Here is an 18451-nt window from a genome sequence, read left to right as displayed (position 1 = left end):
ACTGGTAACTGGGGTGAAGGAGGCATGTTGATAGAAGGGGCTGGATACTTCGAGGTCCCCTCGTGGGAAAGGAAGTGTGCATGAGACCAGGCTGTGGTGGGTGCAGAACCCACTGTCTTTATACAGTCGGATTGAGTGGGTCTCAGGTTAGTTTTGATTTGATATTTTAAGTGCTGAACAAAGAGTACAAGAGAGACAGTAAATTTACGTACTTTACTGACTGTTCAGAGAGACGTGACACTTGGTGCTGGAGTTTAGTCTTGCAGTTTGCACTGGATTTCAGCTCAGTGGGTTGACTAATATGACTTGTTCCTGTGACGTATATGTCTTAACTGAGCAAAAGAAACAAACCAATTCTAACCTAGTGTCTCTTAACCTCTAATAAAAGTTGCAATACCGGCAAATCATGGAATTCCTCAAGGAGCTGGAACGAAAGGAGAGGCAGTTGAAGTTCCGAAAATGGAAACCCAAAGTGGCCGTATCTGAGAAGTAAGGCTTGTCAATTAAGTGTTGTGTCCGAAATGCATTTTCTAGCATGTTCTTTTTTTGTACCTAGATCAGAAATATGCCTCACTGTCTTTTACACATGGTTGGAGATAAAAGTACAGTCGACTTTTCTGGGCTTTAAAATGCCATTTCTGTTGTTTATCATCATTGACATGTTACTGTATATCCCTTTGGTGTCGCGGGTTTACTCTTAGGTCGAGTGTAGTGGAATTCAGAAGGTCCTCTCAGCCTCATTTAGTAAGGAGACTGGCATTGCTCTGGTGGGCTCTGATTGTGTGGTAAATACTTTGCAGCACTCTTGAACCTACTTCCCTGTGTCTTTTCTCCTAAGTTGTTTGGTCAGCATTTATATAGTACACTTGATAACATCTGTAGCAAAAATAAATCTTTTTTATGTGGATGTGCTAAACTTGACGAGTCAATATATTAAAACTTTTTTTAGATGCTGTGTATTTCCAGTCTTTCTTGAAATATTCCATGTAAAATCTTTAATAGTCAAATCCTTGCTGATTATCTTACGATGGTATTTACTGTATAGCCACCACTTGATTTTCTGTGGGAGGGGCTGATGTTATGGGTGATTCAGACCAGTTGAGTCATGTGTTATAATCGGTGCATAAACTGAGGATCCAGTAGATTAACTTTCCCCATATGTTGAGGTTAGCCTAATATTATTTGAGTTTGAGGCATAAACAGATGGCTGACAAGAGAAGAGATGTCTCAGAAGGGGAGTGGTGTGTTGTGGATTGCTCTGGGTCGATAGCATTTTCATCGCTTTTATTGTAAGTAACAGGATGGTTACGAACTGTTTCAGCTGCCGAGAGTGGTGGTATTTTGCTTTGAATGCCAACCTGCATGAGATCCGGGAGCAGAGGACGCGCTGCACGTGGGACTTCCTGTTGCGCCGGGCCCGCGATGCTGTGTCCTACGCTGACAAATACTTCACCAAGTTGAAAGGAGGCTTGCTGTCTGCAGACGATGAGGTGAGGATGCTGTTGTCTCTCATGTCTCGTCTCCAGTTGGAGGGTAAGGGTGTCTCTCAAAGGCTGAAGAAAAGGGGACCTGTGAGGAAATAAAGTCTTTGTTCGGGATCATAGTTTCACAGGATAAAGTCGGTCTTGTTAGGGTGAGAGCTTCTTGGAAGGCCCGGCTTTGCCTTGGCAGGAAGCATCTTCCACCTTCTGTTGCTTGAGGAGAGCCGGGCCATGGGGTGGGAGGAAGAGGAAGGGGCTGTGGTCCTGCCAGGCCTACCCAGCCCCCGCCCCCCCAGCTCTCCGTGTGGGGCCCAGAGAGACATTCCATCTAGTCACTCAGGTCTCTTCAACACCTGATCCTAATTCTTTTCCTGCAAAGTCTATAACTAATCCCTGTGGACTTTGGCCCACATTTTCCCTAATCCCAATTGACTTGATTGACCTTGGGGCTTTGGAGGTAGAGGCTAGGCCGAGGGTGAGAAGTAGGGGTGAAGGCAAGCTTCTGTTTTAGTTACCTGCAGGACCCTTAGAACCGGCAGTCCTGGAGCCCTGGTGTGAAGCTCCCTCCCGGCTCTGGTCTGTCTGCCTCTGTCTTCTGGGGGAAGGCAGTAGGGAGTGTTTCCTCCTTGATTTGTTGCGGTTTTGTGAGCATCGGTTTTTATAATAGCAATTTAGACTGTTGCCGGTATTTTGGCTTGCGTACTATCTCTTAATTCACTCTTTCTTTAGTAAACCCTTCTAAGCTTCCCTTTAGCACCTGTCTTAGCTCGGGCTGCTATAACAACATGCCACAGACTGAGGGGCTTAAACAGTAGACATTTATTTCTTACAATTCTGGAGGCTTGAAAAGTCCATGATCAAGGTGCTGGCAGATTCGGTTCTTGGGGAGGACCAACCTCCTGGCTTGTGGGCAGCCACCTTCTCACTGTGTGCTCACCTGGCCTTTCCTGGGTAGAGAGAGATCTGTCTGCCTTCCCCTTCTTATAAGGGAACTAATCCCATCATGATGGTTCCATCCTCATCACCTCATCTAAACCTGTTCACCTCCCATGGCCCCACCTTCAAATCCCATCACATTGGGGGTTAGGACTTCAATATATGAATTTTGGGGGGACACATTCAGCCTATGGGAGCACCCCACTGTGGTAACCAGTGGCAGTGCTGAACCCCTGGGTGTTTTCACCTCTTCTGCCGGCACCCCGGGCATGACCCGCTCAATTTGCTAGTGCTTTTTTCACCAGTGTCAGGCATGGTTACTGACATAGAAACCTTATGAAAAGGATGGAATAAACCAGACCTTTTGTTTTGGATGGTTTTCTTAAAGGCACAGGCAAAGACACGGAGGGAGAGAAAAATCTAAATTACAGCTGAGGTGAGCAAATAAACACATATAATATCCTTTCTTAATCACAGCGTATAAGAAACAGCTTAGGATAGCTACCTCTGCTTTCTTTTACATCTTTGCATGTAGCTGGCCACCACTGTTCTTTCCTAACTAGCATGAAACAAATGAAAATGACCACTTCCTTGGTAATGTCCCATATGAAACATAAAGGAGCTGGAGGCCTACACACTTACTCTGTAAACTTGGTCCTCAGTTTCCTCATCTGAAGTGGGAAGAATAATAACTAGCCACCGACTTGAATCAATTGAGGTAACGCATGTGAAGGCACTTTGTAAACCGCCATTGCTGTGCAAAGATGGGATACTCTGGCAGCACATGTTCTTCATTTCCCATTTTCAACTCAGTACTGTGTCTGCTCCCTCTGTACTTACCATTAGTCTCATTTCAGAGACCAGGTAGAATCTATCAGCGTTATATGGAAAAGCTTTTTAAACAAGAAACATAGCAATTATGGAATTAACTGTTTATCTTCATTGTTTCTTGGCCTTCAAAATGTTGGGAAATGTTGGAGGCCAGTTGGGTTCCTTCGCAGTACTGGACTGGTTCGTGAAGGTGTCCGGTTTCTCTGGAGCTATAATACCTGTTTTGTTTGTTTGTTTTCACCCAAACAGGAGGAAGTGTGTCGGATTGAAGAGGAGCAGAGCTTTGAGGAATTGAAGATTTTGCGTGAACTGGTTCATGAACGATTTCACAAACAGGAAGAACTGGCAGAGGTAGGAAATCCTCTGTGAGAAGATGTGTTCTGACCCAGTAGGCTCTGAGTGCCTCTGTGGGCAGACAGAGAATAAGCAGCAGTGTATCACTTCCTGTTTCTGTCTTCGAGTACTCATATGTGCTCATTTTTGATTGACACAGAGCTTACGAGAGCCTCAGCTGTATTCTCCGGGAGAGTCTCCTGGAGACCCAGAACCCAGTGGAGGCAGCGGGATGCTGCAGTACCTGCAGTCCTGGTTTCCTGGCTGGGGCGGCTGGTATGGGCAGCAGAGCCCTGAAGGGAAGCCAGTCGAGGGCCTGACTGCGGAGCGGCACGAACACTGGACTCCTGAGGAGATCCTGGGTAAGGCAGGGCTGGCCTTTACTTGCCCTTCTTGGCTATAGTGAAAGGAGACGCTTGGTTCATAATTCATCTGTTATTTGTGAAATCGCCCATGGTATATTTCAAATAAAAAAAAAAGTAGAGGGACTTCCCTGGTAGTGCGGTGGTTAAAAATCCGCCTGCCAGTGCAGGGGATACGGGTTCGATCCCTGGTCCGGGAAGATCCCACATGCCGCGGAGCAACTAAGCCCGTGCGCCACAACTACTGAGCCTGCGCTCTAGAGCCCACGAGCCGCAGCTACTGAGCCCACGTGCCACAACTACTGAAGCCCACATGCCTAGAGCCCGTGCTCGGCAGCAAAGAGAAGCCACCTCAATGAGAAACCTGTGCACTGCAACGAAGAGTAGCCCCCGCTTACCGCAACTAGAGAAAGCCTGTGTGCAGCAACAAAGACCCAACACAGCCAAAAAAAAAAAAGACATTAGTAACAGTTTGTCTCATGTTCATAGAGGCAGAGAGAGGAAGTTTTGAGAGATCCTTGTTTGCAACTCCATTACTGAATTTGAATATTAATGTGGTTTCAGATCGATCTGAGTGGCAGTGATTGTAAGAGAATTAAATCTGAGCAAGTTCAAAAGTTTTAGACTCTGAGGCTTGAATACCAGTCCAGAGCCACCCTTTACACCCAGGCTGTCCAGTATGGTAGCTGTAGTCACAAATGGCTATTTAAATTTATTAAACTAAATAAAAAATTCACTTCCTCCGTTGACTTGCCACATGAGCCACAGTGCTCAAAGCCACTTGTGGTTAGTGGCCACTGTGTAGGACAGTGCAGTGTAGGACAGTGCACTGTATTGGGCAGTGCTGCCTTATACTGTACTTTATCATGAATTTGGCATCGTCCTTCATTTGACAATAAGTTGATCAGGGCCCTTATAAAACAGTTAGGGTCGTTTCACATTGGTGAATAAAACAGTCACCCATGACTTTGGAGTTCTTCCCTAAAAGGGGGGAAAATAGTTAAGTAATGTCATAATGACCGTGATCAGTGCTTTTTAAATTTTCCCGTTTGTTAAAGTCTTTTCTTCCTCGCATTTAGGCTCCGAGGAGTTTTTTGACCCCACTGCAGACGCCTCTTGTATGAACACGTACACAAAGCGAGACCATGTCTTTGCCAAACTGAACTTACAGCTACAGCGAGGGACCGTGACTCTGCTGCACCAGGAGCAGGGAGCTGCCCAGATGAATCAAAGTGCTTTCATGCAGCTTGAGTTTTCAGGTATTGCCCCCAGAGAGCCACCTGATGCTCTGTATCTCTCTGGGCACGAGTGTCCACTTGAGTCTCATTATTTGCAGTAGTTATGTTCTAGAAAGTTGCGTGAATACTGAATCCAAGCTCTGAGGGGAAACACAAGGTTAGGTGCCTGCAAGCCTCTGGTCATCACATTCGTCAACGGATCAGTACATAACCTTGTCCTAGGAGTGTGTGTGTTTGAAGACACCTTATTTAATATATGTTGTTGATTCATTAATTGAACTCATGGCCAGCGGTGTGTAACTCATGCCTGAGTGAAGCTTATCTACTACATGTATTTCCTCTGTAAGGCACAGTACTTCAGCACTGTGCTTGGGGACCCTTTTAAACAGCGAAATCACCAACAAACAGCACAAAAATGCAAAAAACTGGCACTAAATAGACGACACAAGGGCACTTGTATGAGCTGAAACAAGAAGGCAGAGCATTGCCATGTTCAGCTTCAGCTGGGAACATGCGCTTCAGGTGACTCGAATTTTTGGCTGCTCTGCATGTGTCCGCAGAGCACCGTGAGTATTATTTTGGGGTTACAAATAAATTTTAGTGAATAGGCGAATTTGTAAATATGGAGTCTGCGACTAGTGAAGATCGACTGTATTTGACTTCTTTTTGTGAATTTGAATTAAAGGTATGTAAATAAATACCCAGATGGTGGTTTTCTCTTCTCACAGATTTATTGCAGTTCATAAAATAGCCAGTTATCTGTGGCTTGTCAGTAGCTTAAAGGCAAATGACCAAAAAAAAAAAAAAATCCAGTGTGTTTTTGACTTTATAATCTTGAGAGCTGATAAATCATAAACTTAGTGTGAACTAGCAGATTGCTTGAATTTAATTGTAAAGTGCTCTGGTTAAAATTCATTCTGTTGGGAAACTTCTAATACTCCTTATAGATTTATATAGATAGACATATAATATGTAGATAGAGTTATTTTGTTCGAATTTCAAGGAGAAATAGTTCATGATATCTGATAGTCCTCTGTAAAATATTATATCTTATACTTTTAAAATAATTAAGGCTATGATGGCATAGTATAACTCCTAACATTTATTTTCTGTAGGTGTAAAACTTCTAGCAGAATCTCTTCCTCGAAGAAACTCCTCCTTGCTTTCAGTCCGGTTGGGTGGACTGTTTCTTCGAGACCTGGCCACAGAAGGGACTATGTTTCCTCTTCTGGTCTTCCCTAATCCAGTACGTACAGCAGTGGGATGGCTGATTCATCCAGGGTGTTGGTGAATTGTGGTCTGTTTTAGGCAACAAAAGTAGTATTAACTTGATTCATTCTGACATTTGATCATTTTGAGACAGGCTGATCAAAATCAAATTGGAGTTAGATAAGTTTTTTGAATTTGTCAGAGAGCAAGTGTTGGTGGGATTTATGGCAGTGCCTTCTTCCCTCCCTGTGTTATAGCCACCTTGGAATAGTTGCTCTGATTTGGAAGAAAATGCCATCAGCACCACTATTTTCTGCATTTCAAGGTCAATGTTGAATGTCCTCTGTATCCGACAGTGATTTTCATTCATTCTGACCCTCAGTCACTGATAGGACGTCTCATGTTTCCAGAGTAACAAAAGAACCACCACAAGTTTTCTCTATAGGTGTAATTTTTTATATATAATATTCTTTTTAGACTAGAAGATCTTTGATCTTACTAAGTTGGCAAAGAGATGGTCAGAAGAGTTGAATCTTTTTTTTTTTCTAATAAATTTATTTATTCATTTATTTATTTTTGGCTGCTTTGGGTCTTTGTTGCTGCGTGCGGGCTTTCTCTAGTTGCGGCGAGTGGGGGCTGCTCTTTGCGGTGTGCGGGCTTCTCATTGCGGTGGCTTCTCTTTGTTGCAGAGCATGGGCGCTAGGCGCGCGAGCTTCAGTAGTTGTGACACGTGGCCTCAGTAGTTGTGGCTCACGGGCTCTAGAGCGCAGGCTTAGTCGTTGTGGCACACGGGCTTAGTTGCTCCACGGCATGTGGAATCTTCCCGGGCCAGGGCTCGAACCCATGTTCGAGCCCTGCATTGGCGGGCAGATTCTCAACCACTGCGCCACCAGGGAAGCCCAGAAGAGTTGAATCTTTAGCCCCTTATTCTTCCCATAATGTTTTGGCATGGGGCACTGGGGAGAGTGTGGGTGGGCAGAGTGAAAGTGTGAAAAGCTGTACACACTCAATCCTTGTTGAGCAGTCGTTCATTAAGTGTGCTGAGTGCAGAGTAGCGCACTGCCCGTACCAGGCTGGGGAAAGGCACAGACTGGAGGGCTCAGCCTGCAAGTCCACAGTCCCCTGGTGTCAGACGAGTTTTGATTTTGACTGTGCTAAGCAAGAGTGATGCCAAAGGGTAAGACGTGAGAGAGCGTGTGCACAGTGAATTGGTCCCTCTCACCCTGACCTTTTTGCATTTTGTGTGTGTTTATCAGCAAAAAGAAGTTGGCAGAGTCTCACAGTCTTTTGGACTCCAAACAGCATCTGCAGACAGAAGCGATCATTACCCTGGTAAATTGTCATACGTTCTTAAACTCATTCTTCAAAATGCGATGATTATGGATCAGTAGTCTTGGTCAGCAGAGAGGGAGTGTGTCCTGTCTTGTGCCCAGTGGTTTGCTGTGTGGATCCCTGTCTGACTTGGAGACTGCCTCGTGCTCTCCCTCCACCCACGTGTGACTGGGGCAACTCTCAGGCCTCCGGGTCCTGGGTTACGTGATGGGAATGAGTCCAACAACCTGGTCTTGAGGAGTCCTGTTGACAATTAGTCAATCCTTATTAGGTTCTCTGTTTTATAAGATTTTCATAAATGAGAACTAATTGGAAAATAATTGAGAAAATGTCTTTTTTTCCCAGAAGTCCTTATCAGTTATCAAGAATAAGATGATTGTTTTGCTGTGTTCCATTTTCTTTCTCTGGTTCTTTCCTTTAGCTGCAGACCCAGATGACCCAGTTTTTGAGATGCTATATGAGAGAAACCCAGTGCACAGCCATTTTGAGAGGCGGCTGAATGTCAGCACGAGGCCCTTGAACATCATATATAATCCCCAGGCTATTAAAAAAGTAGCAGACTTTTTCTACAAGGGAAAGGTTCATACCTCAGGTTAACTTTTTTGTTTGTTTGCTCTTATGTGACTTTCTAAAGACATGTTTCTTGTCGTTTCTGGGACAAGGGTTATTATACATTCAGGTGACCTAGTAGTGTTAGAAAAGGCCTGCAGAGTAAGTGGATAGGGTTGTCCTTAGTTTCTGAATCAAAGTGGATGTCCTTGGAAGGTTACTCTTCCAAGAGGAATCAATAGCCTTCATATTTTCTCTTTCTTTGCCTTCATTTAGCATGCATTTAAAATACTTTCCATTCCATGAGGACAGTGATTTCCTTGGCTACCCAGGATATTTTAGGCCAGAGAATTTAGGAGGAATGTTTAATTTCCTCCTATATGACAGGATCAGTGGTTTGTTTTACTTGTTTCATGCAGCATTAAAAATTGCAAGGTTCACCATTGCACTCTCCTGTGTCATCATTGATTTACTTAGGCCTTCCTTTGTTCCCAAAAAAGATTTGAGATAGTACGTGCAGAAGAAGCACTTCTATTTGACAAGGAAGTCAGTAAAACAATGGTACTTTCCTAAATGTATCCCGTCTCTCCCTCTTCATAACAATTGTTTTAGTTTTTGGTCTAGTTTTTTGAGTCTTTTCATTTAAACAGTAGCTATAAATATCTTGGCTTCATTGCTCTGTCACTGATAGAATGTAGAAGGCATATACAACTTCTAAATTCCAATTGCTCTTTCAGTGTAATATCATGCTTTTAAGAATTTTGAAATACAGTTTGGAATCTTTCAGAAACTGGTTCTAGAAATTCTAGTAACTTAGGTATCCTTCCCTCACATACTGCCTTTCTCCACATGGATGTTTTGAAAGGATGTGCCTTTCTTGCCCATCTTCACCTCATTCCTGTTACCCTGTATGGCACCAGGTCAGGCTGGAGTAAGGAACTGTTGTTGTACAGACTGTTTTCTATCTTTGGTGGAAATCCCTGGTGACAGTAGATGTTGCAGTGCTTTCTTTCACCCAGCCATTTGAAAATTCTGACTCTCCTGTATATTTCCCATCTTGCAGGTTTTGGTTATCAGTCTGAACTTGAGTTGCGAGTGGCTGAAGCTGCCCGAAGACAATATAACAGACTGAAGATGCAGACCAAGGCGGAAATCCGACAAACTCTTGATCGTTTGCTAGTGGGTGATTTCATTGTAAGTAGGCGTAATAAATACTCTTTTTGGGGGGCGGGGAAGAGGAAGGCGTTCTTTTTAAGTTCTTTACCTACATAGATAGACATGGTTGTATCAATTACACTGATTAAGCGAACTGAATCTAGGAAATACTTCTCAGTTAGCAAAAAATAAAATCCCATGTCTTGTACCGTTAGGGTTTAATAAATAAAAACAAACGACTGAGACGAGATCATATTTCTTCCTTGTACCCATCTTGGAACAGTCTCAAGACTCGTCTTTGTTCCGTTTTCTAGACCTGACATTTTGTAAATATTTCACTTAAGAACACCCCCTTTCACGTACTGTTATCAGAAGAAAAACAATTAGAATGATGACCCAGTTTTAATTCCTGGGAAGGATGGTCACTTTGTGATGCTAAGTGACCAGCTGACACGAGGATGCCGTAAGTAGAAAGGGAGAGCCCAGAACCATCTCAACAGTCCAGCAAAACTGGGTTTCTGAACACCAGACACACAAATAAACTCAAAGTGGATTAAAGACCTAAATGTAAGACTGGAGACTATAAAACTCTTAGAGGAAAACATAGGCAGAACACTCTGACATAAATCGCAGCAATATCTTTTTTGATCCACCTCCTAAAGTAATGAAAATAAAAACAAAAATAAACAAATGGGACCTAATTAAACTAAAAAGCTTTTGCACAGCAAAGGAAACCATAAACAAAACAAAAAGACAACCCACAGAAATGGAGAAAATATTTGCAAATGAAGTGAACGACAAGGGATTAATCTCCAAAATATACAAACAGCTCATGGAGCTCAATATCAAAAAAACGAACAACCCAATCAAAAAATGGATGGGAGATCTAAATAGACATTTCTCCAAAGAAGACATACAGATGGCCAAAAAGCACATGGAAAGATGCTCAACATCACTAATTATTAGAGAAATGCAAATCAAAACTACAGTGAGGATCACCTCACACCAGTCACAATGGCCATCATCAAAAAAATCTACAAACAGTAAATGCTGGAGAGGGTGTGGAGAAAAGGGAACCCTCCTACACTGTTGGTGGGAATGTAAATTGGTACAACCGTTATGGAGAACAGTATGGAGGTTCCTTAGTAAACTAAAAATAGAGATGCCATATGATCCAGCAATACCACTCCTGGGCATATATCTGGAGAAAACCATAATTTGGAAAGATACGTGCACCCCGGTGTTCATTGCAGCGCTGTTTACAATAGCCACAGCATGGAAGCAACCTAAATGTCCATCAACAGAGGAGTGGGGGCTTCCCTGGTGGTGCAGTGGTTGAGAATCTGCCTGCCAGTGTAGGGGACATGGGTTCGAGCCCTGGTCTGGGGAGATCCCACATGCCGTGGAGCAACTAAGCCTGTGTGTCACAACTGCTGAGCTCTGCGCTCTAGAGCCCGTGAGCCACAACTGCTGAGCCCACGTGCCACAACTACTGAAGCCCACGCACCTGGGGCCCGTGCTCTGCAGCAAGAGAGGCCGCTGCAATGAGAAGCCCGTGCACCGCAACGAAGAGTAGCCCCTGCTCACTGCAATTAGAGAAAGCCCGCGCGCAGCAACGAAGACCCAACACGGCCAAAAATAAATAAATAAAATAAATTTTTAAAAAAACAAAAAAAAACAGGAGTGGATAAAGAAGATGTGGTACATATATACAATGGAGTATTACTCAGCCATAAAAAAGAATGAAATAGTGCCATTTGCAGCAACATGGATGGACCTAGAGATTGTCATACTGAGTGAAGTAAGTCAGACAAAGACAAATATCATATGATATTACTTATATGTGGAATCTAAAAAAATGGTACAAATGAACTTATTTATAAAACAGAAGTAGAGTCACAGATGTAGAAAACAAACATGGTTACCAAGGGGGAAAGGTAGGGGAGAGGGATAAATTGGGAGATTGGGATTGACACATACACACTACTATATATAAAATAGATAAATAAGACCTACTGTATAGCAGAGGGAACTCTACTCAGTACTCTGTAATGACCCATATGGGAAAAGAATCTGAAAAAGAGTGGATATATGTATACGTATAACTGATTCACTTTGCTGTACACCTGAAACTAACACAATATTTTTAATCAACTATACTCCAATAAAACTTTTAAAATAAACCCAAAAAAACCAAAACAAGAAAAAAACTGGGTTTCTGACTCTGTGGCCTGGAGGTGTGCTGCCGAGGTGCGGCAGTAGGTGGAGCAGTCAGTGTGGCTTCTTCGGAAGGTGCAGAGCCAGCTGGGAGCGTAAGGCATGGCAGCAGTGTTCAGAGGAAAACATTTAGGGGTAAGTAGTGTGGGCCGGAGAGTTTGTCCTGTTTTCTGTTTTTGTTAGTGTTTTAACACAAATGACAACATTTAGTACCTTCTGATTATCTTAGACCAAGAGGTTTCTTTTTGATCGCATTTATATAAATCAGCTTTTACTACATATAATTTCCTACACGTAGCTTTTACTACGTATAATTATATAAATTAGCTTTTTACTACATATAATTTTTTTGATAGCATTTATATAAATTAGCTAATTTTAGTCACAGGGAAGAACTGTCAACAAATTCATGAACTGGTCTATTTTTTATATTTCAAATGTCAAAGCTTATGTTTTCCACTAAGGTATTTTGGCCTGAAAGTTCATGGTTAGCAATATCCATGAATAAATAAAAATATTTGGATTTCTACTTTTATTTGAATTGTATAACTTCTACAGTACTTTAAAGTATTAAGTCCTATACATTTAGAAATAAGACCTTTCTTAAACCATTGATCATCAAAATCAAAGAGCAAACAACCCCCCAAACCAGTAATTTGCCAATTTTTTTCTCCCACTTCAGACATTTGCCTGTGGTAATGTCTCAAATCGTTAAAACATGTGGATCCACTTTTGTTTTAAACATTTTGCTTTAATATCAGAGACCTTTATGTCATCCTGTGACCCTAGTGTGGCTTTCTGGAAGCCTTGAGCCCTAGCTGATAAAGCTGCCCACTGTCAGCAGTTGCAGTTCAAGGTTATTTAATTGTCATTTGTTTTATTTTTACAGGAGGAGAGTAAACGGTGGACTGTGCGACTAGACATTTCTGCCCCTCAGGTGATATTTCCTGATGATTTCAAATTCAAGAATCCCATGTTGGTTGTTGTGGATCTAGGCAGAATGCTCTTGACCAATACCCAAGGTACAGTGTGAGTGTGAGGTAATGAAGACATGTCGTGGTAGATTGATGTGTCTCTGTGCTAAACCAAGTAAAGCTTAAAAAAAGGGGTATTTAACATTTTGTAACTCCAAAGTTCACTTGTTACTTTTTTAATAATAGCTTTATTGAGATACATTTGAAAATGTAGAATTCAGTTGTTTTATGTATGTTGGTAAAATTGTGCAACTCTAACTGTTATCTAATTCCAGAACATTTTCATCATTCCCAAGAAGACAGTCTAAACCCATAAGCAGTTATTCTCCATTACCACCTCTCCGAGCCCTTGCTAACCACCAATCTTTCTATCTCTGTGGATTTGCCTGTCTGAACAGTTCATGTGAATAGAGTCATATAATACGTGGTCTTTTACGTCTGACTTCTTTCACTTGGCATAGTGTTTTCAAGGCTTATCCACGTTGTAGCCTGTATCAATACTTCATTCCTATTTGTGACTGAATAATATTCCCTTGTATGAATATACTACATTTTATTTATCCATTTATCAGTTGGTGGACATTTGGGTTGTTTCCACTTTTTGGCTATTATGAGTAGTGCTGGTATGAACATTCATGTATAGGCTTTTGTGTAGACATATATTTTCAGTCTCTTGGGTTTGTTTCAGTGTAGAATTGCTGGGTCATATAGCAACTCTGTTTAACATTTTGAGGAACTGCCAGAATCTAAAATGGCTGCACCTTTTTACTGTCTCACCAGCATTGTACGAGAGTTCCAGTTTCTCTACATCCTTGTCAACGTTTGTTATTATCTGTCTTTTGGATTATAGCCATTTTTATGACTGTGTAGTAGTATCTCACTGTGGTTTTTATTTGTATTTCTTGTGTAACGTTTTGTATTTTTTTTTTTTTTCGTTTTGTATTTTAATAAACATTATTTCTCAGTACGTAATTTCAGGAATAGAGATTTAATCTATTTAGGGATATTAGGGACATACATTAAAAGACTCCTGGAAGGTAATTTCATTACTATTATTAGATCCGAAAAATAGTCATTGTTTACCTTGAGATGGGAGGGAGGAAAGAGAGGATTCATTGGATAAAAGAGATTGAGGAAGCTTATCAAACAATCTCAACCTTATCTTATTTTCCTGAAAGACCAGAAGAGGAGAAGAGGGTAGAGGATTTGAGCTGGAGTGGAAAAGTTTGGCCCTAAGGGGAATGTGAAAAGGGAGTTGTATCTGAAGAAAAGGATCACACAACCACAGAAAGCAACTACTTGAATTCATAAAACACAAACATGGAACAGAGACATAGGTGACCAAACCCAACGATGTGTTTTTGTTGTCTCGGCACTGCTTGGGTGCAGAAGAGAGGGGGTTAAGAGTGTGAATTCTGGGGCTGGAACATGACATATTGAGCAGTTGCTGCTTGCCAAGCATTGATCTAGGCACTAGGGGTATTGTGTTGAGGAAGGTAGAGGAGACCTCTTCTTTTGGAACATTCTAGTGGGGGGAGGGGACAAAATGAACACATAGATGAATACAGGAAGAAGTAAACAAATATGGAGAGTGACGTAAAAATGGTTGGTGATGGCAGCTCACGCAGTGCAGCTCAGATTGGGGGTGGGGGCAGTTTCGGGCAGCAGGTTGTTGGTTTCTGCACCCTGACATATGTTCTTATGTTAGCAGGTCTCCGTCTTTTCTCATGTTCATACACTTTTACTCTTTGTGTTTTGATTTCCAGATCAATAGATAAGTTTACGCTGAATAAATGGTAAATACAGAATATTATGCTTAGAGTTTTCATCCATTTATTTTTTAAATTGGGGTGGTTGATTCTCTACTTTTCTTAATTCTTACATTAAAGGGAAGAGGAAGGAAAGAGCAGACATATACTTTGAATCTTCTCTTTTTTCATCTGCAGATGACTCCAAGAGGAAGAGTGGGGATGGGTCAGCATCTGAAGAGAATCAGTTTAGTGATGACGAATATAAGACCCCTCTTGCCACACCTCCTAACACCCCACCTCCCGAGACAAGCAGCAGTAATAGGGAGAAAACACCTCCATTTTCTGGAGTTGAATTCAGTGAAGAGCAGCTTCAAGCACATTTAATGAGCACGAAGATGTATGAGAGGTACTCGCTGTCCTTCCTGGACCTCCAGATCATGGTTGGACGAGTGAAGGACAACTGGAAGCATGTCCAGGATATTGATGTGGGACCGACCCATGTGGTCGAGAAATTCAATGTTCACCTACAGTTAGAACGCCGATTGATTTATACTTCAGATCCCAAGTACCCCGGAGCCGTGCTCTCAGGCAACCTACCAGACCTAAAGATCCACATCAATGAAGATAAAATATCTGCTCTAAAGAATTGCTTTGCTCTCCTGACCACCCCAGAAATGAAGACTTTTGACACTCAGATTAAAGAGAAGATTTTTCCCCAAGGGGAACAGCGGGGAAGTTTGCAAGACTCGGTGATGAATTTAACGCAGAGCATCGTGATGTTGGAGCAGCATACCCGGGAGGTTCTGGTGGAGTCACAGCTCCTCCTGGCTGAGTTTAAAGTGAACTGTATGCAGCTTGGTGTTGAGAGCAACGGCCGGTACATTTCTGTGCTCAAGGTATTTGGTACCAACGCTAACTTTGTGAAGAGGCCTTATGATGCTGAAGTCTCCCTCACTGTTCATGGTTTGCTCCTGGTGGACACCATGCAGACATATGGTGCTGATTTTGACCTTTTGATGGCCTCTCATAAGAACTTGAGCTTTGATATCCCAACAGGAAGCCTCCGGGATAGCAGAGCCCAGTCTCCTGTCTCTGGATCCAACACGGCCCACCTCATTAATGCTGCCACACTGAACCACCGATCAGCCACTAGTGTTTCTCTTGACAGAATTCTCACCAAAGAACAAGAGTCCCTCATAAAACTGGAGTATCAGTTTGTGAGTTCAGAGTGCCCATCGATGAATTTGGACAGCACTCTTCAGGTGATTTCATTACAGGTGAATAATTTGGATATCATCCTAAATCCAGAGACAATTGTGGAGCTGATTGGTTTTCTTCAAAAATCCTTTCCCAAGGAAAAAGATGATTTGAGTCCTCAACCTTTAAGGACTGATTTTGAGAGAAACTTTAGGGAACAAGGAGCTTACCGATCTACATGTGAACAAAACACCGAGGTTGCAGTGGAAATCCACAGACTTAACCTACTGCTCCTTCGGACAGTGGGGATGGCAAATGGAGAGAAATACGGCAGAAAAATTGCAACAGCAAGTATAGGTGGCACCAAGGTTAACGTCTCCATGGGCAGCGCATTTGACATGAACGGTTCTCTTGGCTGTTTGCAGCTTATGGATTTGACACAGGAGAATGTTAAGAACCAGTATGTTGTCAGCATTGGGAATTCCATAGGCTATGAAAATATCATCAGTGATATTGGCTACTTTGAATCTGTATTTGTCAGAATGGAAGATGCAGCCCTCACTGAAGCTCTGAGTTTCACCTTTGTTGAGAAATTTAAACAGGAATGTTTTCTCAACCTCAAGATGGCTTCCTTGCATTACAACCACTCCGCTAAATTTTTGAAGGAGTTGACATTGTCCATGGATGAGCTGGAAGAAAATTTTCGAAATATGCTGAAAAGCGCAGCCACCAAAGTCACCACAGTCCTAGCCACCAAGACGGCCGAGTACAGTGAGATGGTATCACTCTTTGAAACTCCAAGGAAGGCCCGGGAATCCTTTATCTTAGAAGAAAATGAAACATATGGTTTTGGCCTAGGTGCATCTCATTCCGACACTGTAAAGCTAATCTTGAACATAAACATTGAATCACCAGTTGTTTCTATCCCTCGGAAGCCTGGGAGTCCTGAGTTGTTGGTAGGACACTTGGGACAGATTTTCATCCAGAATTTTGTGGCAGGAGATGATGAATCCAGAAGTGACCGTCTGCAAGTGGAAATCAAAGACATTAAATTATATTCTTTGAATTGCACCCAGTTGGCAGGCAGAGAGGGCCCTGGGCCTGAAGTGAGCCGGGCGTTTTGCCCTCCTTCTGGGCCTGCCAGTGCCAACAGTCAGGAGGAAGCTCATTTCACCCGACATGATTTCTTTGAATCTTTGCATAGAGGTCAAGGTGAGGAGTGTGTGTATCTTTTGTCTCATTTTGTTTAAAGATTCCAAACCCAGCTCATGCAGATAGTACTTGGCTTAAAATAACTGCAAAAACCTTTCTTTTAGAATTATCCCCAGTTAATATTTAAGAAATCAAAATAGAATTTTAATAGTATGCTTCATATTAGGTTGGTATGTTTGCAACTTTTTCCATTGATTATCGTATTTGGCAAAATAAGATTTTTTTTTTTTTAAGTGGACCCCTTGGGTGAGTGTTCATTCACAGGGATTCAGTGGGTGGATTCTGTTAGAGTATTATGTAATTTGGTCAAATGCATCTGATTTTTTTCATTCCTAAGCTGTAGATCTTTCCTAGTTAAATATCGTAGTCTAAGGCAGCTGGAGGGATTGACAGAAATAGAATATGAAACTTAGTCTATGGATGTTATGTTCTCCTTTGAGTATCCTGCCATCTTCTGTAATGGTTTGGTCCAGGGTTCTAGGAATAAAATGCCAGTTTGTGTTCTCGATCTGATCTGCTAAAACCGAACAGTTCAATCTTAGTCTTGGCATCCACAGAAATCAGGTAAGCCCTAGATGGCCTTATTGATTGGTGAAGAAATTAATGCCTTTGAGAACTTCTCCTATGGTTCTCAGATGTGTTCACCGATTGATTTACATACTTACCAAAAGATTGCTTTCTCTGCTTGGGTTAGAAGTTGTTTACTTAGAACCTTATATTGTCTGTGATTCTGACTTAGGTCCAATAAGAGGGATCAATCTAGAGCTGGACATGGATGAGTAATTCGGTTTGGAAAATGCCAGCTTGGGAGGTTAAGAGAAGCTTAACATGGACCCTGGCCTGGGTTAATTAATGTTCACCGCACCATATTTTGAAGCCACCAAGTGGAGCATGTCATGAAAATAACTGTTACTTTTTGTGTATACATTTATCTTATACCTCTGCTTGCTATGAGTTTTGGGCTTGGGATAATTACCAAAGTTTGTATTCAATCATAGACCCCAGGTGCCAGGCTAACCTGCCCTCCTGGTCTAGGAGCAACTCCTGGGCTTTGTTCTGTACACTCTCTACTTAATCAGCAGTAACGCAGTAAATATAAATGTTTCCAGTCTGTCATTTCCTCTCTCTTATGCCAGCTTTTCACATCCTGAACAACACGACCATTCAGTTTAAACTGGAGAAGATCCCTATAGAGAGAGAATCTGAATTGACTTTCTCCCTTAGTCCAGATGACCTGGGAACTTCTAGCATCATGAAGATCGAAGGAAAATTTGTCAATCCGGTGCAGGTAAACACGTTATTGATTTTTATGTCAGGACAGTTGAAGTTATGTAATTATTTTACATTTATATTACATACGTATGTTATATTTATATTTTGTATATATAAAATGTTGGAAGGAAAATATATAAATTCAAAGAGATATCATTCATATTATTGTCAATAACTTCTTCCAGTGAACATGGAATCCTTTTATCATGTCCTTCTATCACTGGGGAATCAGTCTTGTTAGCCTTCTTCATGTGGAGGAGGGGCAAATTATATAGAGGAAGAGGGCAAATCCTTATTCCATTGCCATAAAGAAACGAGGAAAATTATTGCTTAAAAAGTCAGAGTCTCTCTTTCCCAGGAGAATATAATTCTTGTCACACTTCTGACATATTTGGCCCAGCC

The 18451-nt window shown here is 42.0% G+C and overlaps 1 protein-coding gene across 5 annotated transcripts in view; it reads left to right on the top strand.

The window, feature by feature from the left end:
• The window catches only part of VPS13D (vacuolar protein sorting 13 homolog D), a 241012-nt gene that overhangs the window by 19212 nt on the left and 203349 nt on the right, over nt 1-18451 (top strand). For all 5 annotated transcript variants that reach the window (XM_061184936.1, XM_061184937.1, XM_061184935.1 and 2 more), the window contains exons 9-20: nt 389-489; nt 1322-1490; nt 3498-3599; nt 3742-3943; nt 5023-5202; nt 6297-6427; nt 7647-7722; nt 8144-8314; nt 9335-9465; nt 12533-12665; nt 14564-16777; nt 17914-18065. In XM_061184936.1, the coding sequence (XP_061040919.1) occupies nt 389-489; nt 1322-1490; nt 3498-3599; nt 3742-3943; nt 5023-5202; nt 6297-6427; nt 7647-7722; nt 8144-8314; nt 9335-9465; nt 12533-12665; nt 14564-16777; nt 17914-18065 (3762 nt within the window). The remainder of the gene's footprint in view (nt 1-388; nt 490-1321; nt 1491-3497; nt 3600-3741; nt 3944-5022; nt 5203-6296; nt 6428-7646; nt 7723-8143; nt 8315-9334; nt 9466-12532; nt 12666-14563; nt 16778-17913; nt 18066-18451) is intronic.

Source organism: Eubalaena glacialis, chromosome 3, assembly GCF_028564815.1.
Source record: "Eubalaena glacialis isolate mEubGla1 chromosome 3, mEubGla1.1.hap2.+ XY, whole genome shotgun sequence".
In the NCBI taxonomy this organism is placed as follows: Eukaryota; Metazoa; Chordata; class Mammalia; order Artiodactyla; family Balaenidae; genus Eubalaena; species Eubalaena glacialis.
This window is presented reverse-complemented; position numbering and strand designations above follow the sequence as displayed.